Consider the following 27,533-nt stretch of genomic DNA (forward strand, 5'->3'; position numbering starts at 1 on the left):
CTTTGTCCTCTTCTCCACTACCTCTCATCGCTGACCTTTGGCTTGTTCCTTGACTACGTCTCCCCTCGATCACTCCCTGCTGTATCTTCTACTGGACCCTTTTAATCACTGGTTAGTGCTTAGACCCCGCCCTTCAGATGACCCCCCCTCCCCCCGTCATCCGCCAGGGTGACCTGGTTGTGTGCTTTACCACTTTGTCCCACCACTGTGACCTTCTGTCCATCCCTCATTACATCTGGAGGAGTCCCATCGAGTATATGGCGATATTTTATCCATGGTGATCTGACCGGTGATGGGACGCGGACGCACCCAGGAGCGGTTTTCAGATCACAGATCTGGCATTTATTTTGTTTTTCTAATTTTTCTTTGTTGTTTCCTTGTAGTCAAAGTAACATTTAAGGAAACGTTTTCCTCCTGCAATCATCAGATACGTCTTTGTCCTCGCGGGTTGGCAGCGCGGTGGTTAATAGATTGTATTATCTCTGTATTTGTCATCGGATTTCACGCCGTTCCTCCATGTGATGGGTGTCGGCCAGGAAACTGAAACTTTCCGCTCTACTTGGAGATGAATTTGCATAGAAAATTTTATTTCCGCTATAAAAACGTTTTATTAACCCGCAAAATGCCGAAATTTCCATTCCGGAGATCCAGGCCGTTCAGTAGCCGGCCAATGGGGGCCGAATCCCGAGGGGCCAAATATAGGGGGAGGGGCCTTTATTGCATCATCACTTCATATATACGTCTCTATACAGAGTAAGAGTTCTAGACTGTAAGCTCCTGAGGTCAGGATCTCATTATACCTCTAGACTGTAAGCTCCTGGGGTCAGGGTCTCATTATACCTCTAGACTGTAAGCTCCTGGGGTCAGGATCTCATTATATCTCTAGACTGTAAGCTCCTGGGGTCAGGATCTCATTATACCTCTAGACTGTAAGCTCCTCGGGTCAGGGTCTCATTATACCTCTAGACTGTAAGCTCCTGGGGTCAGGATCTCATTATACCTCTAGACTGTAAGCTCCTGGGGTCGGGGTCTCATTATACCTCTAGACTGTAAGCTCCTGGGGTCAGGATCTCATTATATCTCTAGACTGTAAGCTCCTGGGGTCAGGATCTCATTATATCTCTAGACTGTAAGCTCCTGGGGTCAGGATCTCATTATATCTCTAGACTGTAAGCTCCTGGGGTCAGGGTCTCGTTTTACCTCTAGACTGTAAGCTCCTGGGGTCAGGGTCTCGTTTTACCTCTAGACTGTAAGCTCCTGGGGTCAGGGTCTCATTATACCTCTAGACTGTAAGCTCCTGGGGTCAGGATCTCATTATATCTCTAGACTGTAAGCTCCTGGGGTCAGGATCTCATTATATCTCTAGACTGTAAGCTCCTGGGGTCAGGATCTCATTATATCTCTAGACTGTAAGCTCCTGGGGTCAGGATCTCATTATACCTCTAGACTGTAAGCTCCTGGGGTCAGGATCTCATTATACCTCTAGACTGTAAGCTCCTGGGGTCAGGATCTCATTATATCTCTAGACTGTAAGCTCCTGGGGTCAGGATCTCATTATATCTCTAGACTGTAAGCTCCTGGGGTCAGGGTCTCGTTTTACCTCTAGACTGTAAGCTCCTGGGGTCAGGGTCTCGTTTTACCTCTAGACTGTAAGCTCCTGGGGTCAGGGTCTCGTTTTACCTCTAGACTGTAAGCTCCTGGGGTCGGGATCTCATTATACCTCTAGACTGTAAGCTCTTGGGGTCAGGGTCTCATTATACCTCTAGACTGTAAGCTCCTGGGGTCAGGATCTCATTATACCTCTAGACTGTAAGCTCCTGGGGTCAGGATCTCATTATATCTCTAGACTGTAAGCTCCTGGGGTCAGGGTCTCATTATACCTCTAGACTGTAAGCTCCTGGGGTCAGGGTCTCATTATACCTCTAGACTGTAAGCTCCTGGGGTCAGGATCTCATTATACCTCTAGACTGTAAGCTCCTGGGGTCAGGATCTCATTATACCTCTAGACTGTAAGCTCCTGGGGTCAGGGTCTCATTATACCTCTAGACTGTAAGCTCCTGGGGTCAGGATCTCATTATACCTCTAGACTGTAAGCTCCTGGGGTCAGGGTCTCATTATACCTCTAGACTGTAAGCTCCTGGGGTCAGGATCTCATTATACCTCTAGACTGTAAGCTCCTGGGGTCAGGATCTCATTATATCTCTAGATTGTAAGCTCCTGGGGTCAGGGTCTCATTATACCTCTAGACTGTAAGCTCCTGGGGTCAGGATCTCATTATACCTCTAGACTGTAAGCTCCTGGGGTCAGGATCTCATTATACCTCTAGACTGTAAGCTCCTGGGGTCAGGATCTCATTATACCTCTAGACTGTAAGCTCCTGGGGTCAGGGTCTCATTATACTTCTAGACTGTAAGCTCCTGGGGTCAGGATCTCATTACACCTCTAGACTGTAAGCTCCTGGGGTCAGGGTCTCATTATATCTCTAGACTGTAAGCTCCTGGGGTCAGGGTCTCATTATACATTAGACTGTAAGCTCCTGGGGTCAGGGTCTCATATCTCTAGACTGTAAGCTCCTGGGGTCAGGATCTCATTATACCTCTAGACTGTAAGCTCCTGGGGTCAGGGTCTCATTATACCTCTAGACTGTAAGCTCCTGGGGTCAGGGATATTACGAGGAGAGTATAGTTGGGTAATCGGGGATGTGGCCGGTTTTTATGGCACGGCCAGGGAGGTGAGGAGGTATAAAGGTAAATCGATGACATCATAGGAGCAGTGACATCAATCAAACAGGAAACAATCAATAAAAGTTACAAAGTAAACTCTGATATGCTGAAAATCCTCTTTTATGGCCTGCTGGATATAAGACCTGGCAGTGAAATCCCCGACCTGTCCCAATACACAGCAAACCGGATCAATAATCAGAAATGTTTATCATTAAAAAGACATTCTTGAGCTACAGTCAGTGACTGTGTCTATGCTGAGCATCTCCTCAGTCTCCCCTCCCCCAGTGATCAGACTGTACATTGTAACTTTGTAGAAGGAGGAGGAGGAGTCATTTCCTTAGTCTCCCCTCCCCCAGTGATCAGACTGTACATTGTAACTTTGTAGACGGGGAGTCATTTCCTCAATCTCCCCTCCCCCAGTGATTAGTTTGTACATTGGAGGAGGAAGGATTAGGAGTTGTGACTTCACTGGCTGCATGCTTGCTCCATGATTGGGAAGGCGATGAGAGCTCAGCAATGACACCATTCTCTCCCTATTATACATTATTTAGTATTTGCTGCCCTCTGGTGGACAGGGAGGGGAATAGATTTTTTGTGTCCCAGCATTCAGTACATACAGTGGGGGGGATAACGATGGTCTCCCCTGCAGATGTTGGAAGTTTTGCCCACTTACATAGAAATGAAGGGTCTATAATTGTATTTTATATGATGGAGACAGAAGATCAACCAAAAACCACACAATACAAATGTTATCAATGGAGTTCAGTGAGTAAAATAAGTATTTGACCCCCTTAGTAGTTGGTGGAGAAACCCTTGTTGGTGATCACAGAGGTCAGACGTTTCTTGTAGGTGGTGATGAGGTTTTCACATCTCAGGAGGGATTTTCTCCTCTCTTCTCTACAGATCTTCTCTAAATCCTGAAGGTTTCTTGGCAACTCGAAGTTTCAGCTCCTCCATACATTTTCTATAGGATTAAGGTCTGGAGACTGGCTAGGCCACTCCATGACCTTCATGTGCTTCTTCTTGAGCCACTCCTTTGTTGCCTTGGCGGTATATTTTGGGTCATTGTCATGCTGGAAGACCCGTCCATGACCCATCTTCAGTGTTCTGGATGAGGGAAGAAGGTTCTCCTCCAAGATCTTACAATACATGACCCCGTCCATTGGCCCCCCAATGCGGCAAAGTCGGCCTGGACCTTTATCAGAGAAACAGCCCCAAAGCATCATGTTCCTCCCTCCATGTGTGACTGTAGGGATGGTGTTCATGTTCCCCCCTCCGTGTGTGTCTGTAGGGATGGTGTTCATGTTCCCCCCTCCGTGTGTGTCTGTAGGGATGGTGTTCATGTTCCCCCCTCCGTGTGTGACTGTAGGGATGGTGTTCATGTTCCCCCCTCCGTGTGTGACTGTAGGGATGATTTTCATGTTCCCACCTCCATGTGTGACTGTAGGGATGGTGTTCATGTTCCCACCTCCGTGTGTGACTGTAGGGATGGTGTTTATGTTCCCACCTCCGTGTGTGACTGTAGGGATGGTGTTCATGTTCCCCCCTCCGTGTGTCACTGTAGGGATGGTGTTCATGTTCCCACCTCCGTGTGTCACTGTAGGGATGGTGTTCATGTTCCCACCTCCGTGTGTGACTGTAGGGATGGTGTTCATGTTCCCCCCTCCGTGTGTCACTGTAGGGATGGTGTTCATGTTCCCACCTCCGTGTGTGACTGTAGGGATGGTGTTCATGTTTCCAACTCCGTGTGTGACTGTAGGGATGGTGTTCAAGTTCCCCCCTCCGTGTGTGACTGTAGGGATGGTGTTCATGTTCCCACCTCCGTGTGTGACTTTAGGGATGGTGTTCATGTTCCCCCCTCCGTGTGTGACTGTAGGGATGGTGTTCATGTTTCCAACTCCGTGTGTGACTGTAGGGATGGTGTTCATGTTCCCCCCTCCGTGTGTGACTGTAGGGATGGTGTTCATGTTCCCACCTCCGTGTGTGACTGTAGGGATGGTGTTCATGTTCCCACCACCGTGTGTGACTGTAGGGATGGTGTTCATGTTCCCCCCTCCGTGTGTGACTGTAGGGATGGTGTTCATGTTCCCACCTCCGTGTGTGACTGTAGGGATGGTGTTCATGTTCCCCCCTCCGTGTGTGACTGTAGGGATGGTGTTCATGTTCCCCCCTCCGTGTGTGACTGTAGGGATGGTGTTCATGTTTCCACCTCCGTGTGTGACTGTAGGGATGGTGTTCATGTTTCCAACTCCGTGTGTGACTGTAGGGATGGTGTTCATGTTCCCCCCTCCGTGTGTGACTGTAGGGATGGTGTTCATGTTCCCACCTCCGTGTGTGACTGTAGGGATGGTGTTCATGTTCCCCCCTCCGTGTGTGACTGTAGGGATGGTGTTCATGTTTCCAACTCCGTGTGTGACTGTAGGGATGGTGTTCATGTTCCCCCCTCCGTGTGTGACTGTAGGGATGGTGTTCATGTTCCCACCTCCGTGTGTGACTGTAGGGATGGTGTTCATGTTCCCACCTCCGTGTGTGACTGTAGGGATGGTGTTCATGTTCCCACCTCCGTGTGTGACTGTAGGGATGGTGTTCATGTTCCCCCCTCCGTGTGTGACTGTAGGGATGGTGTTCATGTTCCCACCTCCGTGTGTGACTGTAGGGATGGTGTTCATGTTCCCCCCTCCGTGTGTGACTGTAGGGATGGTGTTCATGTTCCCCCCTCCGTGTGTGACTGTAGGGATGGTGTTCATGTTTCCACCTCCGTGTGTGACTGTAGGGATGGTGTTCATGTTCCCACCTCCGTGTGTGACTGTAGGGATGGTGTTCATGTTCCCACCTCCGTGTGTGACTGTAGGGATGGTGTTCATGTTCCCACCTCCGTGTGTGACTGTAGGGATGGTGTTCATGTTCCCACCTCTGTGTGTGACTGTAGGGATGGTGTTCATGTTCCCCCCCTCCGTGTGTGACTGTAGGGATGGTGTTCATGTTTCCACCCTCCGTGTGTGACTGTAGGGATGGTGTTCATGTTTCCACCCTCCGTGTGTGACTGTAGGGATGGTGTTCATGTTCCCACCTCCGTGTGTGACTGTAGGGATGGTGTTCATGTTCCCACCTCCGTGTGTGACTGTAGGGATGGTGTTCATGTTCCCACCTCCGTGTGTGACTGTAGGGATGGTGTTCATGTTCCCACCTCCATGTGTGACTGTAGGGATGGTGTTCATGTTCCCACCCTAAAAACACCATCCATCCCTACAGTCACACACGGAGGTGGAAACACGAACACCATCCCTACAGTCACACACGAAGGTGGGAACATGAACACCATCCCTTTCTCCACCAACCACTAAGGGGGTCAAATACTTATTTTACTCACTGAACTCCATTTGTAACATTTGTATTGTGTGATTTTTGGTTGATCTTCTGTCTCCATCATATAAAATACAATTATAGACCCTTCATTTCTATGTAAGTGGGCAAAACTTACCCCATCTGCAGGGCAGACGATCGTTATTTCCCCCTCTATATACACCCCACATATACTCCCCTTCCCCCCTTATATACACCCCCCCCTGTAATGAGGATAAATAATAATAACTTTACTCCCTTCCCCCATATACAGAGGGCTCTGGGATGAGGAAGCTCCTCCTACCTCCAGACAAAAAACAAAACAAAACAACCAATCAGGTGCAGATCCTCCGCGTTCCTCTTTATTATCATCTGTCCGTCTATTACACAGAGCCGTCACCGTCTGCAATGCACTACCTATTACTTGTGTGTGTATAAGTGGTGATGAATGTCAGGGAGCCCCGCCCCCGAGGATCTCCGCCCCCCCCCAGTGTACTCCTCTCAGTGGTGGATTGAGAGGGGCGGAATGAAGGATGAAGGCAGAGATGTGTGATTGGCTATTCCCTCTGTACACGGGAACATGCATAGCACTGAGGAGCGGCCGAGAGGGGGGGGGGGGTCACCGGCGGGGCTCGCAGTCTGCATGCGTGTGTGAGTGTGTGCACATGCGTGTGTCATGTTCATCCTGTGCAGGTCACATACACATAGAAAAGGGAAGACGTTCCCTACAAAAAGTTTTCTCTTAAATAAAAAGTGCGTAGAAATCATTGGCGATGAAGGACTGCTCTGGGACTGGGGAGGGGGAGGGGTGTAACCCTGTTACTGGGGGTCGGGGGGGAGGGGTCACAGTGGGTCCAGCCCAGATTGAGGGGGACAGAAGGGCGGTCAGACGAAGACGGTGAATGAACGCGTTACCCATGATGCAATGTGTGGCACATCGAACCCTTCCTTGTCCATCTGTCTTGGCTTCGTTCCGATCTTGGACCGCAGAGCGCGCCCCCCCTGGTGGGTGTTTGGCGGTCGGGCGCCCTGGCGGCCATTTCTTGTGCTGGGTTGAATGGGCACAAAGGGCTGCAGGTTTGCCCCCCCAGAGGGCACTCAGTGACTCGGCCTCTCCCACTATGCTAGTCTAATGGGGGGAGGGGGGGGTCACTCCGCTTTGCTGAAGCCGCTTATCGTCACCTTGCGCTCGTGTTTGATGGTGACCAGTTCCTGCAGCTGGAGGGCCCCGCCGCCGATGAAGCAGAACGCCGGGCACACGGGGCCCGAACAGTCCACGCTGCCCTCCCACAGGCCGCGGTGGGACACGGCGTCGAAGAAACCCACGCGCCCCTTCTCGTAGTCGAGGCAGACGCCCAGGCGTGGGGGGAGGGGTATGGTACATCCGGTGGGGTCCCGGGAGGTGGGCGGGGAGCCGTGTGGCTGCAGAATCTTGCCCATGCCGATCGTCAGGAAGCAGAAGGATGGAGACACGTCCATTGTGGCGTCTTCTGCTCCCGAGTCGTGTCCGCTGTCCGGGTCATAGCGGCTGCCGGAGAGAGAGAAGACCATAATATTCAAACTGTCAGCGCTATACAAATCCTGTATAGTAATAATAATCATCCAATGCGCCATGACACACCGATCAATATATCATTTACCTGATCAATATATCATCTATACCAATCAATATATCATCTATACGATCAATATATCATCTATACCAATCAATATATCATCTATACCACTCAATATATCATTTACCTGATCAATATATCATCTATACCAATCAATATATCATCTATACCGATCAATATATCATCTATACCAATCAATATATCATCTATACCACTCAATATATCATTTACCTGATCAATAAATCATCTATACCAATCAATATATCATTTACCTGATCAATATATCATCTATACCAATCAATATATCATTTACCTGATCAATATATCATCTATACCAATCAATATATCATTTACCTGATCAATATATCATCTATACCAATCAATATATCATTTACCTGATCAATATATCATCTATACCAATCAATATATCATTTACCTGATCAATATATCATCTATACCACTCAATATATCATTTACCTGATCAATATATCATCTATACCAATCAATATATCATTTACCTGATCAATATATCATCTATACCAATCAATATATCATCTATACCAATCAATATATCATCTATACCACTCAATATATCATTTACCTGATCAATATATCATCTATACCAATCAATATATCATTTACCTGATCAATATATCATCTATACCAATCAATATATCATTTACCTGATCAATATATCATCTATACCACTCAATATATCATTTACCTGATCAATAAATCATGTATACCAATTATATCATCTTTACCTGATCAATATGTCATGTACCCGTCAATATATCATCTATACCCATCAACACATCATCTTTTCTTATCAGGATCACCTATAATAATCAATACATCATCTTTACCTAACAACATATAATCTATACCTATTGATATATATACATGATATATTGATTAGTATAGATGATATCAATATCACCTATACCTATCAATATATCACCTATAGTGATCAATATATCATTATACCAATTAATATATTATTTACCCTGATTAATATATCATGTATACCTATCAATATATTGTCTATACTAATCAATATATAATACACAGTGAGTAAAATAAGTATTTGACCCCCTTAGCAGTTGGAGAAACCCTTGTGTGTGACTGTAGGGATGGTGGGAACCCCTCATAATGAGCACAGCGGGTGTACAGACCCGGGAACTCGGCACAGGGATGGTGGGAACCCCTCATAATGGGCACAGCGGGTGTACAGACCAGGGAACTCGGCACAGGGATGGTGGGAACCCCTCATAATGGGCACAGCGGGTGTACAGACCCGGGAACTCGGCACAGGGATGGTGGGAACCCCTCATAATGGGCACAGCGGGTGTACAGACCCGGGAACTCAGCACAGGGATGGTGGGAACCCCTCATAATGGGCACAGCGGGTGCACAGACCCGGGAACTCAGCACAGGGATGGTGAGAACCCCTCATAATGGGCACAGCGGGTGTACAGACCCGGGAACTCAGCACAGGGATGGTGGGAACCCCTCATAATGGGCACAGCGGGTGTACAGACCCGGGAACTCAGCACAGGGATGGTGGGAACCCCTCATAATGGGCACAGCGGGCGTACAGACCCGGGAACTCAGCACAGGGATGGTGGGAACCCCTCATAATGGGCACAGCGGGTGTACAGACCCGGGAACTCAGCACAGGGATGGTGGGAACCCCTCATAATGGGCACAGCGGGTGTACAGACCAGGGAACTCGGCACAGGGATGGTGGGAACCCCTCATAATGGGCACAGCGGGTGTACAGACCCGGGAACTCAGCACAGGGATGGTGGGAACCCCTCATAATGGGCACAGCGGGTGCACAGACCCGGGAACTCAGCACAGGGATGGTGGGAACCCCTCATAATGGGCACAGCGGGTGCACAGACCCGGGAACTCAGCACAGGGATGGTGGGAACCCCTCATAATGGGCACAGCGGGTGTACAGACCCGGGAACTCAGCACAGGGATGGTGGGAACCCCTCATAATGGGCACAGCGGGTGCACAGACCCGGGAACTCAGCACAGGGATGGTGGGAACCCCTCATAATGGGCACAGCGGGTGTACAGACCCGGGAACTCAGCACAGGGATGGTGGGAACCCCTCATAATGGGCACAGCGGGTGTACAGACCCGGGAACTCAACACAGGGATGGTGGGAACCCCTCATAATGGGCACAGCGGGTGTACAGACCCGGGAACTCAACACAGGGATGGTGGGAACCCCTCATAATGGGCACAGCGGGGGTACAGACCCGGGAACTCAGCACAGGGATGGTGGGAACCCCTCATAATGGGCACAGCGGGTGTACAGACCCGGGAACTCAACACAGGGATGGTGGGAACCCCTCATAATGGGCACAGCGGGGGTACAGACCCGGGAACTCAGCACAGGGATGGTGGGAACCCCTCATAATGGGCACAGCGGGTGTACAGACCCGGGAACTCAGCACAGGGATGATGGGAACCCCTCATAATGGGCACAGCGGGTGTACAGACCCGGGAACTCAACACAGGGATGGTGGGAACCCCTCATAATGGGCACAGCGGGGGTACAGACCCGGGAACTCAACACAGGGATGGTGGGAACCCCTCATAATGGGCACAGCGGGGGTACAGACCCGGGAACTCAACACAGGGATGGTGGGAACCCCTCATAATGGGCACAGCGGGTGTACAGACCCGGGAACTCAACACAGGGATGGTGGGAACCCCTCATAATGGGCACAGCGGGGGTACAGACCCGGGAACTCAACACAGGGATGGTGAGAACCCCTCATAATGGGCACAGCGGGTGTACAGACCCGGGAACTCAACACAGGGATGGTGGGAACCCCTCATAATGGGCACAGCGGGGGTACAGACCCGGGAACTCAGCACAGGGATGGTGGGAACCCCTCATAATGGGCACAGCGGGTGTACAGACCCGGGAACTCAGCACAGGGATGATGGGAACCCCTCATAATGGGCACAGCGGGTGTACAGACCCGGGAACTCAACACAGGGATGGTGGGAACCCCTCATAATGGGCACAGCGGGGGTACAGACCCGGGAACTCAGCACAGGGATGGTGGGAACCCCTCATAATGGGCACAGCGGGTGTACAGACCCGGGAACTCGGCACAGGGATGGTGGGAACCCCTCATAATGGGCACAGCGGGTGTACAGACCCGGGAACTCAGCACAGGGATGATGGGAACCCCTCATAATGGGCACAGCGGGTGTACAGACCCGGGAACTCAGCACAGGGATGGTGAGAACCCCTCATAATGGGCACAGCGGGGCTACAGACCTGAGAACTCAGCACAGGGATGGTGGGAACCTCTCATAATGGGCACAGCGGGTGTACAGACCCGGGAACTCAGCACAGGGATGGTGGGAACCCCTCATAATGGGCACAGCGGGTGTACAGACCCGGGAACAAAGCACAGGGATGGTGGGAACCCCTCATAATGGGCACAGCGGGTGTACAGACCCGGGAACTCAGCACAGGGATGGTGGGAACCCCTCATAATGGGCACAGCGGGTGTACAGACCCGGGAACAAAGCACAGGGATGGTGGGAACCCCTCATAATGGGCACAGCGGGTGTACAGACCCGGGAACTCAGCACAGGGATGGTGGGAACCTCTCATAATGGGCACAGCGGGTGTACAGACCCGGGAACTCAGCACAGGGATGGTGGGAACCCCTCATAATGGGCACAGCGGGTGTACAGACCCGGGAACAAAGCACAGGGATGGTGGGAACCCCTCATAATGGGCACAGCGGGTGTACAGACCCGGGAACTCAGCACAGGGATGGTGAGAACCCCTCATAATGGGCACAGCGGGGCTACAGACCTGAGAACTCAGCACAGGGATGGTGGGAACCTCTCATAATGGGCACAGCGGGTGTACAGACCCGGGAACTCAGCACAGGGATGGTGAGAACCCCTCATAATGGGCACAGCGGGGCTACAGACCTGAGAACTCAGCACAGGGATGGTGGGAACCTCTCATAATGGGCACAGCGGGTGTACAGACCCGGGAACTCAGCACAGGGATGGTGGGAACCTCTCATAATGGGCACAGCGGGTGTACAGACCCGGGAACTCAGCACAGGGATGGTGGGAACCCCTCATAATGGGCACAGCGGGTGTACAGACCCGGGAACAAAGCACAGGGATGGTGGGAACCCCTCATAATGGGCACAGCGGGTGTACAGACTCGGGAACTCGGCACAGGGATGGTGGGAACCCCTCATAATGGGCACAGCGGGTGTACAGACCCGGGAACTCAGCACAGGGATGGTGGGAAACTGCCATTCCTCTCCTTGACAGCGAGGTGAGAGGTTGCTAGTTCCTTTGCTCCTGTGCTTCCAGAGACCAGGGGTTAGAGTTACTCCTCTGCCCCAGGAAGGATGCTGGATCCTGGGGAGGACCCTGGCGGGGGCCCCCTGGATAGGCCTCAACCTGTGGAAGATTCTGGGCCTGGCCCAAGGAAGGATGAATCTCTGTCTTCCTTTAGACGGAGGATTGTGGAAACGCTGAAGCGGATTGAGAAGGAAGAGGAGAAGTTGGGAGCTTTGAAATCTGAATTTAAAAAGAAGAAGCAGATTTGTGCCAAAGTCTTCAGTAAGAAGAGACCGGCTCTAAGGCCTGAATTGAAGGACCTGGAACAAGCTCTGCGGAAGCAGAAAGAATTGGTGAGTTCTCTGAAGGAGAATAGTGGAGCTTTTAAAGAAAAATATAAAAACGAGGAGCGATTTAATCAAATGAGGAAAGGAGCTTCTTCCTGCATGGAGAGCGAGGAGATGGAAGCAGAGAGTGAGAAAGTGGGCCCGGAGGATGAGCCCAGCTGTTCAACATCTCAGACATCTGCTGAGCCCTCAATGGCGGAGGCCTCTGTCCCCTTCCCTCCCCAGCAATGTGGAACATCTGAGCCGGAGGTTGAAGGTTCTGACATGTTGGATCTGATCAACAAACTGGAGTCCAGTCCAGATTCAGCTCCCCAGGAAGGTGAGGAGAAGATGGACACCGTTCCTATTCCTGTGGAGAGAGCAGCTGCAGGTACTGTGTGTGTGCAGGATGGTGGGATCTTTAATAACAATGGGCCTGCTGAGGGTTGTGGTACTGCAGACAGTCAGCCCAGACCCATAGACAATGTACTGCAAGCAATAACATCTGCTAATAACTGTCAGCTTCAGTCTGCAGAGAGGTCCATGGACAATACAGTGACTTTGCCTGGACCAGGCACAGCGGCTGTTCCTGTGAATGGTGGAGGTGATGCTGGGAGCAGTAGTACTACAGCTCTCCAGGAGTCTGCAGCAGCCAAGACTGCGATGGCTCCCAGGATTGAAGCTGAGTGTTCGGGGGAGGGGGTGGGTCCTGCTAATCGGAAGACTGCTATCCCAGCTGATTCAGACTCTCTGCCAGCAGGTTTGAATGTATCTGAGGACAAGACTGCAAAAGCTGGAAGAAAAACTTATGCTGGTGTTGCTGCCACAGGATCTGGGAAGGGGGAACAAGCAGGGAGGGACCATGGGGACGTTTTATCTTTCTCCCTGTTTAAAAGGAGGAATGTTGTACAATTGAAATGGGAAGGTGATGGAAACCCCCCACATAGGAGGGTGGTGGTGGATAAAATCCTGCAGATGGGGTTTAGGCCTGCGGATATCTTCGCCCTGATCAGTCCGGCAGGTTCCTATGAATATGATTTGTCCTTTATCCGTCCCGAGTCTCTGGACATATTTTGGGAGAAGTTTGAACACGTGTGTAGGGGCCTGCCGGACTGGAAAGGGCTCATCCCCAAACTTATATCCCGCCAGCCCCTCATTAAGATGGTGACAATACTTGTGCGCAATGAATCCATACCCCAAGGGGATCTGACTGTATGGTTGAGGAGGTATGGGGACGTCCTGAGCCCCCTGAGAAAGATTTTGGACGATCGGGGAATATGGACAGGGGGATGGTCTGTGCAGCTGAAACTAAAGGTTATTGATAATGTCGTCCAGCATCTGCCATCCTCAGCTTTCCTGGGGAGGGACAGGCTGACCATCTTCTACCCGGGCCAGCCAAAGCTCTGCAATAAATGTGGAGATAAAGGGCATCTTGCATCCTCCTGTCCAGTGATGAAGTGCTCTCTGTGTCAGGGTATAGGACATTTGGCAAAGGATTGTAATATTATAAGGTGTAATCTGTGCAATGCAGTGGGACATCCTTATAGTCAGTGTCCTGAGGCAATGCACAACAAGCCGGAGCTCATGAGAGAGTTCTTCCGTCTGGACATGGAGGATGCACAGAGCTCATCAGCTGGAGGGCCTGTGATTCCATCGGAGTCTGTGCCCATACCCAATGTGTCTCCCCAGTCTGTGCCAATACCCAATGTGTCTGTGTCTCCCCAGTCTGTGCCCATACCCAATGGGTCCGTGTCTCCCCAGTCTGTGGTTCCCCAGTCTGTGCCAGTACCCAATGTGTCTGTGTCCTCCCAGTCTGTGCCAGTACCCAATGTGTCTGTGTCCGCCCAGCCTGTATGTAAAGTTTCAGTTGCCAAGAATGTGTCCAATCCTTCTGTGTCCAATCCTTCTGTGTCTTCTAAAATTGCAGAGGCAGCAAGAGGTGCTGAGGCTGGTGCATCAGGTGTGGTGCCAGTCCCCCTCCCCCGACGCTGCAGGGTTCCTATTGCAGATCGTGGGGGCCAGAGGAGTGGGGAAAATAGTGGGGAGGCTGGCCTGGTGGTAGATAAGGGAAGGGAGAGTGGGGGGGAGGGGGTTGAAGGGGAGGATAGGTGTGGGGAGGCTGGTTGTGGTTTATCCAAAGATGATATGGAGTGGTTGGAGGATAGGAGGAGGAGGGGCAAAAGAAGGAAAAAAAGGGGTTCAGTTCCCTTAAATCCTGTAGTTTTGCCTTTGGAAAATAAGTTTAAGGTCCTGTCGGATGATGATGATGATGAGTGGGACTCGTTCAGTTCAGCGTCCTCCATGGATGATGAGTGCCAGGGCGCAACAAAGCGTGCTGGTTCTCCAGGCAGAGGGAGTAGTCAGGCTAAGAAACGTCTGCCTCAATTACCCTAATGGCAGTTCCCACTCCGATAAAAGTGGCAACCATTAATGTTGCCAGCTTGAGATCAGTAAGCGCTCGTCATATGGCCTTATTTTTGCTCAGCGAGTTTGATGCTGACATTTTGTTTTTACAAGAGACCCATCTGAGTAGTCTGGCTGATATACATCTGGCAAAGAAGGAGTGGAGACGTGGTCCCTCATTTTGGTCTCTTGCGGCCGAGCCTTACAGCGGGGTTGCAGTCCTTTTTTCTGGTATGGTAACGTGCCGGCGGGTAATTGAGGTAGAGATTGGGAGATGCATGGTCTTGGACGTCTCTGTAGGGGGGCAGGACTTGCGCCTGATTAACATCTATGGTCCCCAGACGAAGTGGGACAGGAAATGCCTCTTTACAAAGATTAAGCCTTTTCTTTTTACGGCCCAGCAGGTTATCTTTGGAGGTGATTTCAACACCATTACTAGGTCTAAAGACAGGAGAGGTTTCAGAGATAAGCTGGGCTATGACACCCTTTTTCTCAATGCGATAGTTAGGGAAGCAGGTCTGGTAGATGCGCACATTAAGCGTTGCCCAGACAGCACGGGGTTCACTTTTCAGAGAGGTAGTAGTCAGAGTAGGATAGATAGGTTTTTTTTAAAGGGAGACTCTGCTTTTTCGGCACCTGTGTGCCGGGCAGTGGAGTTTTCTGATCACTGTATTCTATCTGTGACTCTGAATGCCTCAGACATGCCACCTAGGGGGAGGGGTATCTGGAGATTGAATTCGGCCCTCCTGGAAGACGAGAGAGTAAGACAATCCTTTGAGGACTTTTTTCAAGCACAGGTAACGATCCTAGACTTTTGCAACAGCAAGTCAGAATGGTGGGAGCTTGTAAAACAGCGGACTGTTAGGCTTTTCAAGGCCATAGGAAGAAAGAAGCAGCGAGATAAGTATATCACCTACCAGCGTTTGCGGAGGAAACTTGACCGTCTTGTTTCGAATGGAGGAGATTCTGGGGCGATCTCTGAGGTGAAGCTCCTCCTTAGGAGACATGAATATGACCGGCACGCCTCTTTGGTTCAGGAGAGGGATTACGGGAAATACCATTCGCCTGACCCTTACCAGAACTGTAAACAGAGCGTAGCAGTTAAGACGGTCCATGGCCTGAAGGACAGTACGGGCTCCCTGACGAAGTCTAGGTCAGGGATCCTGGAGGTTGTCAGGTCATACTATGCCGATCTCCTGGGAGGAAGGAACCTTGATCGGACAAGGATGTTGGGTTTTTTGGACTCTACACCAGGACTGGAGAGTAATGTTCCTTTGATGAATTTGACGGATGAAATCACTGCAGATGAGGTAGTCCAGGCTATTGATAAACTGGCCATCAAGAAAACGCCAGGGCCAGATGGGTTGACAGCTGAGTTTTATAAATGTTTTAAGACGATCCTGGCTCCCTACCTTGCGGAGGTTTTTAATAGCTGTTTGCAGGAGGGTTCTCTCCCTCCCTCCATGAGGCAATCTGCAGTGATCCTTCTGTCAAAGGGTAAAGATCCTTCGATGATTGAGAATTGGCGCCCCATTAGCCTTCTTAATGTCGATAGAAAGATACTGGCAAAGATTTTTTTCTGGCGATTATCGCCAGTGGCAGGCAGTTTGTTATCCCACCACCAGCACTGTTCGGTCCAAGGTAGAAGCACTTTCTCAGCAGTGTTAGCCGTCCGGGAGGCCTTGGAGCGTTGTAGGGCTGCTGGTTGGGGTAAATTTTTGCTGACATTGGATCAGGCTAAGGCCTTTGATAGGGTTAATCATGAGTACTTATGGCTCCTTCTTGGCAGATATGGCCTGGAGGGGGGTTTCATTGATTGGCTCAAGATTTTGTACAAAGGGGCTGAAAGCTTTCCGCTAGTTAATGGTTGGGTCGGGCAACCCTTTGTGGTTGGCTCAGGTGTGCGTCAGGGGTGCCCATTGAGTCCTCTGTTATATGCATTTGCAATCGACCCCTTCGTCAGAAGGCTGGAGAATGGGCCATTGTGTGGGGTACCTTTGGGCATCGCTGGTGAGCCTCCTTTGAAAGTTGTGGCCTATGCTGATGATGTTTCTGTTTTTGTCTCTGGGACTGGAGAGGCGCAGGAGGTGGTCTCAGTGATAACGCAGTATTCAGAGGCATCAGGTTCAAAGGTCAACCAGGACAAGTGTGAAGCTTTCTGGATGGGCGTGGAAGGTGAGAGCTTTGTTCTCCCGGATGACTTCCCGGAGCCCCAGCAAAAAATTAGAGTTCTAGGCATTGAATTTGGCCCAGGTGACTATGGTCATGCAAATTGGGTGAACAGGCTGGAGAATGCCGATGCCAAGGTGGCAAGCTGGAAAGGTTGGCAGCTTTCCTTGAGGGAAAAGGTTGATCTGATCAAGACTTACCTGATTCCGATTTTTCTATATGTCAGTTTTGTTTGCGTTTTGCCAGCTTCTCTCTATACCAGGGTCTATACTTGTTTCTTCCAGCTGTTATGGGGGAACAGAATAAACCTTGTCAAAAGGAATGTGACTTACCTTTCTAGGCGGGAGGGTGGTCTAGGGATGATCAACCCTGTAGTCTTTTTCTCTCTGATGTTTGTGAAGTACAATCTTGGTAACATGTTGGCAGAGAGACCGCCTGGGTGGGTTGGTATTTTCCAGTCCTGGTTTAGGCCCTTTCTGCGAGACTGGGAAAATGGTGGGCCAGTGAAAAGCCTGAGGGTCAAGCATGATAAGCTCCCGGCTTATGTTGCCCCGTGTTTGAAAATACTTCGGCAGTGGCAAGTAACGGCAGGAGAAGTCAGATCTCTTCCAAGGAAACTTCTTGAGAAGCGGATCATGAGCTCTGTTTTTTGCGAGCCACTGGCCTTGAGGGATTGCCCAAGCCTGGTTTTGGGGGTGGGTTTGCGGTTGATTAATTTGGAGAGAATCCCAATGAAGTTTAGGGATCAGGCTTGGCTTGCCTTTCATGGAAAACTATATGTGAAGGGCAACTTGAAGTTTCTTTCCATGAGTGATCGGGGCTGCCCGAGAGTGGAGTGTGGAGGAGTGGTGGAGTCCATGGATCACTTTCTACTTCAGTGCCCTTTTAATATAGAGGTGTACAAGAGGGTGGGGAGGGCTCTGAGTATACCCTTCCTCCCCCATATGAGTTATGCAGAGTGGGTGTATGGGGCTTTCCAGACTCGTCGGGATTATGATTTGGAAACCCTTTTTTTAGTTACTTTAGTAGTCCGTTATTTCACGTGGAGTGCACGGTGTCAGGTATCCTTACGGGGTGAGGTTGGGAAGATTCGGGGTCTTGAGAAAGACAGGTGGCAGCAGGAGGCCTGGATAAAGGCGTGGAGGAATATCAGGGCTCTGTAGCTGCTGCCTGTTGATCTCGGGGTGTGCGGCTTTCTTTGTATTCTTCTTTCACTCCCTTAGATTTTCAGATCAAATACAATTTTGATAAAAGGCTACATGCATGGGGACGGTGATGTTCCTTAGTCTGGCTCTCCCATAGGGATTATCTTGTGTGCAATTTGTTTTGCACTGTTTATTTTGTTCTTGTTCTTTCTGGTTTGTATAATTATATTCAATTATTTTGTAAATATGTTTTTATTTATTTATTATGGTTTTATTGTATATAAGTTGTTGTTTGTAAGATTTTCAATAAAACAAAATTAACCCCTCATAATGGGCACAGCGGGCGTACAGACCCAGGAACTCAACACAGGGATGGTGGGAACCCCTCATAATGGGCACAGCGGGTGTACAGACCCAGGAACTCAGCACAGGGATGGTGGGAACCCCTCATAATGGGCACAGCGGGTGTACAGACCCGGGAACTCAACACAGGGATGGTGGGAACCCCTCATAATGGGCACAGCGGGGGTACAGACCCGGGAACTCAGCACAGGGATGGTGGGAACCCCTCATAATGGGCACAGCGGGTGTACAGACCCGGGAACTCAACACAGGGATGGTGGGAACCCCTCATAATGGGCACAGCGGGGGTACAGACCCGGGAACTCAGCACAGGGATGGTGGGAACCCCTCATAATGGGCACAGCGGGGGTACAGACCTGGGAACTCAGCACAGGGATGGTGGGAACCCCTCATAATGGGCACAGCGGGTGTACAGACCCGGGAACTCAGCACAGGGATGGTGGGAACCTCTCATAATGGGCACAGCGGGTGTACAGACCCGGGAACTCGGCACAGGGATGGTGGGAACCCCTCATAATGGGCACAGCGGGTGTACAGACCCGGGAACTCAGCACAGGGATGGTGGGAACCCCTCATAATGGGCACAGCGGGTGTACAGACCCGGGAACTCAGCACAGGGATGGTGGGAACCTCTCATAATGGGCACAGCGGGTGTACAGACCCGGGAACTCAGCACAGGGATGGTGAGAACCCCTCATAATGGGCACAGCGGGTGTACAGACCTGGGAACTCAGCACAGGGATGGTGGGAACCTCTCATAATGGGCACAGCGGGTGTACAGACCCGGGAACTCGGCACAGGGATGGTGGGAACCCCTCATAATGGGCACAGCGGGTGTACAGACCCGGGAACTCAGCACAGGGATGGTGGGAACCCCTCATAATGGGCACAGCGGGTGTACAGACCCGGGAACTCAGCACAGGGATGGTGGGAACCTCTCATAATGGGCACAGCGGGTGTACAGACCCGGGAACTCAGCACAGGGATGGTGAGAACCCCTCATAATGGGCACAGCGGGTGTACAGACCTGGGAACTCAGCACAGGGATGGTGGGAACCTCTCATAATGGGCACAGCGGGGGTACAGACCTGGGAACTCAGCACAGGGATGGTGGGAACCCCTCATAATGGGCACAGCGGGTGTACAGACCCGGGAACTCAGCACAGGGATGGTGGGAACCCCTCATAATGGGAACAGCGGGTGTACAGACCCGGGAACTCAGCACAGGGATGGTGGGAACCCCTCATAATGGGCACAGCGGGTGTACAGACCCGGGAACTCAGCACAGGGATGGTGGGAACCTCTCATAATGGGCACAGCGGGTGTACAGACCCGGGAACTCAGCACAGGGATGGTGAGAACCCCTCATAATGGGCACAGCGGGTGTACAGACCTGGGAACTCAGCACAGGGATGGTGGGAACCTCTCATAATGGGCACAGCGGGGGTACAGACCTGGGAACTCAGCACAGGGATGGTGGGAACCCCTCATAATGGGCACAGCGGGTGTACAGACCCGGGAACTCGGCATAGGGATGGTGGAACCCCTCATAATGGGCACAGCGGGTGTACAGACCCGGGAACTCGGCATAGGGATGGTGGAACCCCTGATGATTGGTGGAATGTGATGATGGGGGTGGGGTTGGCGCTCTCACCTCGGGCTCACCACGTCTTGTGGCATCTGGAATAACTCCTGCAGTTTGCTCTCCTGGCCGACGCCCACCTTCACCACGTAGGAGCTGGGGTCCACCGTGCACTCCCAGTAGTAGCGGCCCTGAGTGATGGCGACATCTCCGAGCACCAACTCCATGGAGACGTGGCAGCTGGTCATCAGGCGCTCAGCGGCAAACAGCATGGGGACCCCCGGGATGCTCCGCACTGCCCGCCGATCCTTGCTGACCACCAGGCGGTCCCTCGGGAAGCCGCAGCTGCTGTCCAGGAAGAAGTTTAGCACTGCAGAGAGAGAGAAGAGTTGGGGTGAGCGTAAGGGTTGGAGGTAGGTTTAGAATTAGGGTTAGCCTTGAAATCAGAGTTAGGGTTGGAGTTGGGGGGGCGTTAGGTTTGGAGTTAGGATTAGGAGCAGTGCTTGGAGTAGTGTTAAGGTTAGGAGTAGCATAGGAATTAACCTTAAAGCTAGTAATATCCTTAGGGTAAGAGTTAGGTGTTAGGATTAATAGAAGCTTTAGGAGCAGCGTTGGGGTTAGAGTTACTGTTAAGCTTAGGAGTAGTGTTAGTGATAGGACAATCATTAGGGTTAGGCTGGTGTTAGAGGTAGGTTGGTGTAAGGGTTAGGTCAGTGTTAGGGTTAGAGGTAGGTTGGTGTAAAGGTTAGGGTTAGGTTGGTGTAAGGCTTAGGTTGGTGTTAGAGGTAAGTTGGTGTAAGGGTTAGGTTGGTGTTAGAGTTGTAGGTAGGTTGGTGTAAGGGATAGAGGTAGTTTGGTGTAAGAGTTAGGTTGATATTAGGTTTAGAGGTAGGTTGGTGTTACGGTTAGAGGTAGGTTGGTGTAAGTGTTAGAGGTAGGTTGGTGTAAGTGTTAGAGGTAGGTTGGTGTCAGGGTTAGAGGTAGGTTGGTGTCAGGGTTAGAGGTAGGTTGGTGTTACGGTTAGAGGTAGGTTGGTGTTACGGTTAGAGGTAGGTTGGTGTCAGGGTTAGAGGTAGGTTGGTGTTACGGTTAGAGGTAGGTTGGTGTCAGGGTTAGAGGTAGGTTGGTGTTACGGTTAGAGGTAGGTTGGTGTTACGGTTAGAGGTAGGTTGGTGTCAGGGTTAGAGGTAGGTTGGTGTCAGGGTTAGAGGTAGGTTGGTGTCAGGGCGGGGTGTGCAGGGTATAATGGAGGTGGTTGGCGGGCCGTTGGTATGGGTGGGCTGTTGGTAGGGGCGGGGCGTACCTCAGGCGGGCGGGGTGTGCAGGGTATAATGAAGGAGGTAGTTGGCGGGCTGTTGGTATGGGTGGGCTGTTGGTAGGGGCGGGGCGTACCTGGAGCGGGTGGGGTGTGCAGGGTATAATGAAGGAAGTGATGGGCGGACAGTTGGAATGGGTGGGCTGTTGGAATGGGCGGGCCGTTGGTATGGGTGGGCTGTTGGTAGGGGCGGGGCGTACCTGGAGCGGGCGGGGTGTGCAGGGTATAATGAAGGAAGTGATGGGCGGACAGTTGGAATGGGTGGGCTGTTGGAATGGGCGGGCCGTTGGTATGGGCAGGCCGTTGGTATGGGCGGGGCGTACCTCAGGCGGGCGGGGTGTGCAGGGTATAATGAAGGAGGTGGTTGGCAGGCCGTTGGTATGGGTGGGCTGTTGGTAGGGGAGGGGTGTACCTGGAGCGGGCGGGGTGTGCAGGGTATAATGAAGGAGGTGATTGGCGGGCCGTTGGTATGGGTGGGCTGTTGGTAGGGGCGGGGTGTACCTGGAGCGGGCGGGGTGTGCAGGGTATAATGAAGGAGGTGATTGGCGGGCCGTTGGAATGGGCGGGCTGTTGGAATGGGCAGGCCGTTGGTATGGGCGGGGCGTACCTCAGGCGGGCGGGGTGTGTCGGTATCGGTCGGCTGTTGTTAGGGGAGGGGCGTACCTGGAGCGGGCCGTTGGTAGGGGCGGGCCGTACCTCAGGCGGGCGGGGTGTGCAGGGTATAATGAAGGAGGTGATTGGCGGGCCGTTGGTATGGGTGGGCTGTTGGTAGGGGCGGGGTGTACCTGGAGCGGGCCGTTGGTAGGGGCGGGGCGTACCTGGAGCGGGCCGTTGGTAGGGGCGAGGCGTACCTGGAGCGGACCGTTGGTAGGGGCGGGGTGTACCTGGAGCGGGCCGTTGGTAGGGGCGGGGTGTACCTGGAGCGGGCCGTTGGTAGGGGCGGGGTGTACCTGGAGCGGACCGTTGGTAGGGGCGGGGCGTACCTGGAGCGGGCCGTTGGTAGGGGCGGGCCGTACCTGGAGCGGGCCGTTGGTAGGGGCGGGGCGTACCTGGAGCGGACCGTTGGTAGGGGCGGGGCGTACCTGGAGCGGGCCGTTGGTAGGGGCGGGGTGTACCTGGAGCGGGCCGTTGGTAGGGGCGGGGTGTACCTGGAGCGGGCCGTTGGTAGGGGCGGGGTGTACCTGGAGCGGACCGTTGGTAGGGGCGGGGCGTACCTGGAGCGGGCCGTTGGTAGGGGCGGGGCGTACCTGGAGCGGGCGGGGTGTGCAGGTGGATGTCCTCGCTGTACTCGCCGTATCCGGCCTTGTTGTAGCCCCGGACTCGGAGCACATACACGCTGTCGATGTCGGGACCCTCTAGGATGGTGCTCAGGCTCCAGATCTCTTCCCGCCGTTGCCATAGCTTGAGGGTCTTGTGTTTGGGGTCTGTTTTGCGGTACTCCACCGTGTAGTGCCAGGCGGGGGCGGAGTCCTGGGGGAGGCGCCAGCTCAGGTAGATCTGGTCGTAGGCGTAGGTACGCTGGGTGTCGATAACGGGAGCGTCCGGAGCTGAAGGGGGAGGAAGGAGAAAAGTAAGAGAGGATGGAGAGGAGATGGACGGAGGTGGAGCGAGCAGAGTGGGAAGACAGGGAGAAGTCCATGCTGAGAGAGGGAGAGAGACCTCCTTACTGCACATCGGAGGACGAGCAGGAGGATGCAGTCCAAGGAGCCTGGAGAGTCAAGAGGAGAGGAGGATGCAGGAGATGAGGAGAAGGAAGAGGTGAGGAGATGGGGACCAGCAGATGTGGGGAGCTGAACACAGAAAAAAAGGAGAAGAGATCACAGGAGAGGAGGAGAACACAGGAGACGAGGAGGACACAGGTGACGAGGAGGACACAGGTGACGAGGAGGACACAGGTGACGAGGAGAGGAGGACACAGGAGACGAGGAGGACACAGGAGACGAGGAGGACACAGGAGACGAGGAGGACACAGGTGACGAGGAGGACACAGGTGACGAGGAGGACACAGGTGACGAGGAGGACACAGGAGACGAGGAGGACACAGGAGACGAGGAGGACACAGGAGACGAGGAGGACACAGGTGACGAGGAGGACACAGGTGACGAGGAGGACACAGGAGACGAGGAGGACACAGGAGACGAGGAGGACACAGGAGACGAGGAGGACACAGGAGACGAGGAGGACACAGGAGACGAGGAGGAGGACACAGGTGACGAGGAGGACACAGGAGACGAGACGAGGAGGACACAGGAGACGAGGAGGACACAGGTGATGAGGAGGAGACGAGGAGGACACAAAAGGATCACAAGAGATCACAGGAAATGTGAACACAGGAGATGGGAGTGGAGAATGCTGGCGATAAGGAGAGGGGTCATTAGGTGAAGAGATGGGGGGTCAGGTTATGGGAGATGAGGAGAGAAGGGGAGATCAAAGGAGATGGGAAGATGGGGGAAATAAGGAAAGGAGAAAACATTAAGAGGAGAGGGGAACACCAGAGGTAAGTAACGGAGAACACAAGAAATAGAAGATGCTGGAGATGAGGAGAGGAGGGTAGAAGAAATGAGGAGAGAAGGACAAAAGCAAAGAGGAGAACACAATAGATGAGGAGAGGAGATCACATGAGATGGAGAACAAAATCCATCATAGGATTTAAGGAAAGAATGGCTGCAATGGAGGAGGTGAGAAACAAAAAGATGAGTCCTGAAGATAAGGAGACAGAGGATGGAGATGGAGGAGACGAAGGAGAGGAGATGGAGGAAAGGATGAAGATGGAGGAGATGAAGGAGAGGAGATGGAGGAGAGGATGAAGATGGAGGAGAGGAGATGGAAGAGAGGATGAAGATGGAGGAGATGAAGGAGAGGAGATGGAAGAGAGGATGAAGATGGAGGAGATGAAGGAGAGGAGATGGAAGAGAGGATGAAGATGGAGGAGACGAAGGAGAGGAGATGGAAGAGAGGATGAAGATGCAGGAGAGGAGAGGAGATGGAAGAGAGGATGAAGATGGAGGAGACGAAGGAGAGGAGATGGAGGAGAGGATGAAGATGGAGGAGAGGAGAGAAGATGGAGGAGAGGAGAGAAGATGGAAGAGAGGATGAAGATGGAGGAGACGAAGGAGAGGAGATGGAAGACAGGATGAAGATGAAGATGGAGGAGATGAAGGAGAGGAGATGGAAGAGAGGATGAAGATGGAGGAGAGGAGATGGAAGAGAGGATGAAGATGGAGGAGATGAAGGAGAGGAGATGGAAGAGAGGATGAAGATGGAGGAGATGAAGGAGAGGAGATGGAAGAGAGGATGAAGATGGAGGAGACGAAGGAGAGGAGATGGAAGAGAGGATGAAGATGGAGGAGATGAAGGAGAGGAGATGGAAGAGAGGATGAAGATGGAGGAGAGGAGATGGAAGAGAGGATGAAGATGGAGGAGATGAAGGAGAGGAGATGGAAGAGAGGATGAAGATGGAGGAGATGAAGGAGAGGAGATGGAAGAGAGGATGAAGATGGAGGAGACGAAGGAGAGGAGATGGAGGAGAGGATGAAGATGGAGGAGAGGAGATGGAAGAGAGGATGAAGATGGAGGAGACGAAGGAGAGGAGATGGAAGAGAGGATGAAGATGCAGGAGAGGAGAGGAGATGGAAGAGAGGATGAAGATGGAGGAGACGAAGGAGAGGAGATGGAAGACAGGATGAAGATGAAGATGGAGGAGACGAAGGAGAGGAGATGGAGGAGAGGATGAAGATGGAGGAGAGGGAGAGAAGATGGAGGAGAGGAGAGAAGATGGAAGAGAGGATGAAGATGGAGGAGACGAAGGAGAGGAGATGGAAGACAGGATGAAGATGAAGATGGAGGAGACGAAGGAGAGGAGATGGAGGAGAGGATGAAGATGAAGGAGAGGAGATGGAGGAGAGGATGAAGATGGAGGAGAGGAGAGGAGATGGAAGAGAGGATGAAGATGGAGACGAGGATGGTGGAAAAGAGGATGGGAATGATCTCATGGAGAGAGGACACGGAGGGCAGATTGGGGGGGGGGTGGGAATGATCTCATGGAGAGAGGACACGGAGGGCAGATTGGAGGGGGGGATGGGAATGATCTCATGGAGAGAGGACACGGAGGGCAGATTGGAGGGGGGGATGGGAATGATCTCATGGAGAGAGGACACGGAGGGCAGATTGGAGGGGGGGATGGGAATGATCTCATGGAGAGAGGACACGGAGGGCAGATTGGAGGGGGGGATGGGAATGATCTCATGGAGAGAGGACATGGAGGGCAGATTGGGGGGGGTGGGAATGTCATGGAGAGAGGACACGGAGGGCAGATTGGGGGGGGGGGGTGGGAATGATCTCATGGAGAGAGGACACGGAGGGCAGATTGGGGGGGGGGTGGGAATGTCATGGAGAGAGGACACGGAGGGCAGATTGGGGGGGTGGGAATGATCTCATGGAGAGAGGACACGGAGGGCAGATTGGAGGGGGGGATGGGAATGATCTCATGAAGAGAGGACACGGAGGGCAGATTGGGGGGGGGGTGGGAATGATCTCATGGAGAGAGGACACGGAGGGCAGATTGGGGGGGGGATGGGAATGATCTCATGGAGAGAGGACACGGAGGGCAGATTGGAGGGGGGGGGGTGGGAATGATCTCATGGAGAGAGGACACGGAGGGCAGATTGGAGGGGGGGATGGGAATGATCTCATGAAGAGAGGACACGGAGGGCAGATTGGAGGGGGGGATGGGAATGATCTCATGGAGAGAGGACACGGAGGGCAGATTGGGGGGGGGGGTGGGAATGATCTCATGAAGAGAGGACACGGAGGGCAGATTGGAGGGGGGGATGGGAATGATCTCATGGAGAGAGGACACGGAGGGCAGATTGGAGGGGGGGATGGGAATGATCTCATGGAGAGAGGACACGGAGGGCAGATTGGGGGGGGGATGGGAATGATCTCATGGAGAGAGGACACGGAGGGCAGATTGGGGGGGTGGGTGGGAATGATCTCATGGAGAGAGGACACGGAGGGCAGATTGGGGGGAGGGGGGGATGGGAATGATCTCATGGAGAGAGGACACGGAGGGCAGATTGGGGGGGGGGGATGGGAATGATCTCATGGAGAGAGGACACGGAGGGCAGATTGGGGGGGGGGGGGGTGGGAATGATCTCATGGAGAGAGGACACGGAGGGCAGATTGGGGGGGGGGATGGGAATGATCTCATGGAGAGAGGACACGGAGGGCAGATTGGAGGGGGGGATGGGAATGATCTCATGGAGAGAGGACACGGAGGGCAGATTGGAGGGGGGGGGATGGGAATGATCTCATGGAGAGAGGACACGGAGGGCAGATTGGAGGGGGGGATGGGAATGATCTCATGGAGAGAGGACACGGAGGGCAGATTGGAGGGGGGGATGGGAATGATCTCATGGAGAGAGGACACGGAGGGCAGATTGGGGGGGGGATGGGAATGATCTCATGGAGAGAGGACACGGAGGGCAGATTGGGGGGGGGGGGTGGGAATGATCTCATGGAGAGAGGACACGGAGGGCAGATTGGGGGGGGGGGTGGGAATGATCTCATGGAGAGAGGACACGGAGGGCAGATGGGGGGGGGGGGTGGGAATGATCTCATGGAGAGAGGACACGGAGGGCAGATTGGGGGGGGGGATGGGAATGATCTCATGGAGAGAGGACACGGAGGGCAGATTGGAGGGGGGGATGGGAATGATCTCATGGAGAGAGGACACGGAGGGCAGATTGGAGGGGGGGATGGGAATGATCTCATGGAGAGAGGACACGGAGGGCAGATTGGAGGGGGGGATGGGAATGATCTCATGGAGAGAGGACACGGAGGGCAGATTGGAGGGGGGGATGGGAATGATCTCATGGAGAGAGGACACGGAGGGCAGATTGGAGGGGGGGATGGGAATGATCTCATGGAGAGAGGACACGGAGGGCAGATTGGAGGGGGGGATGGGAATGATCTCATGGAGAGAGGACACGGAGGGCAGATTGGAGGGGGGGATGGGAATGATCTCATGGAGAGAGGACACGGAGGGCAGATTGGAGGGGGGGATGGGAATGATCTCATGGAGAGAGGACACGGAGGGCAGATTGGGGGGGGGGGTGGGAATGATCTCATGGAGAGAGGACACGGAGGGCAGATTGGAGGGGGGGATGGGAATGATCTCATGGAGAGAGGACACGGAGGG

General features: G+C 52.8%; 1 protein-coding gene across 1 annotated transcript in view; it reads right to left on the reverse strand.

Annotated features, from left to right (window-relative positions):
* Positions 1-6,400: 6,400 nt before the first annotated feature.
* Positions 6,401-27,533, reverse strand: part of TRIM46 (tripartite motif containing 46) — a gene marked incomplete at its 5' end in the record, with an annotated part of 33,213 nt that continues 12,080 nt past the window's right edge. Inside the window, 3 exon segments of the mRNA XM_077463817.1 lie at positions 6,401-7,593; positions 20,092-20,389; positions 22,582-22,881. Coding sequence (XP_077319943.1) covers positions 7,215-7,593; positions 20,092-20,389; positions 22,582-22,881 — 977 coding nt within the window.

This window comes from Lithobates pipiens, unplaced genomic scaffold, assembly GCF_037356315.1.
Source record: "Lithobates pipiens isolate NorthernLeopardFrog02 unplaced genomic scaffold, aLitPip1_a1.2 Scaffold_30, whole genome shotgun sequence".
Classification (NCBI taxonomy): domain Eukaryota; kingdom Metazoa; phylum Chordata; class Amphibia; order Anura; family Ranidae; genus Lithobates; species Lithobates pipiens.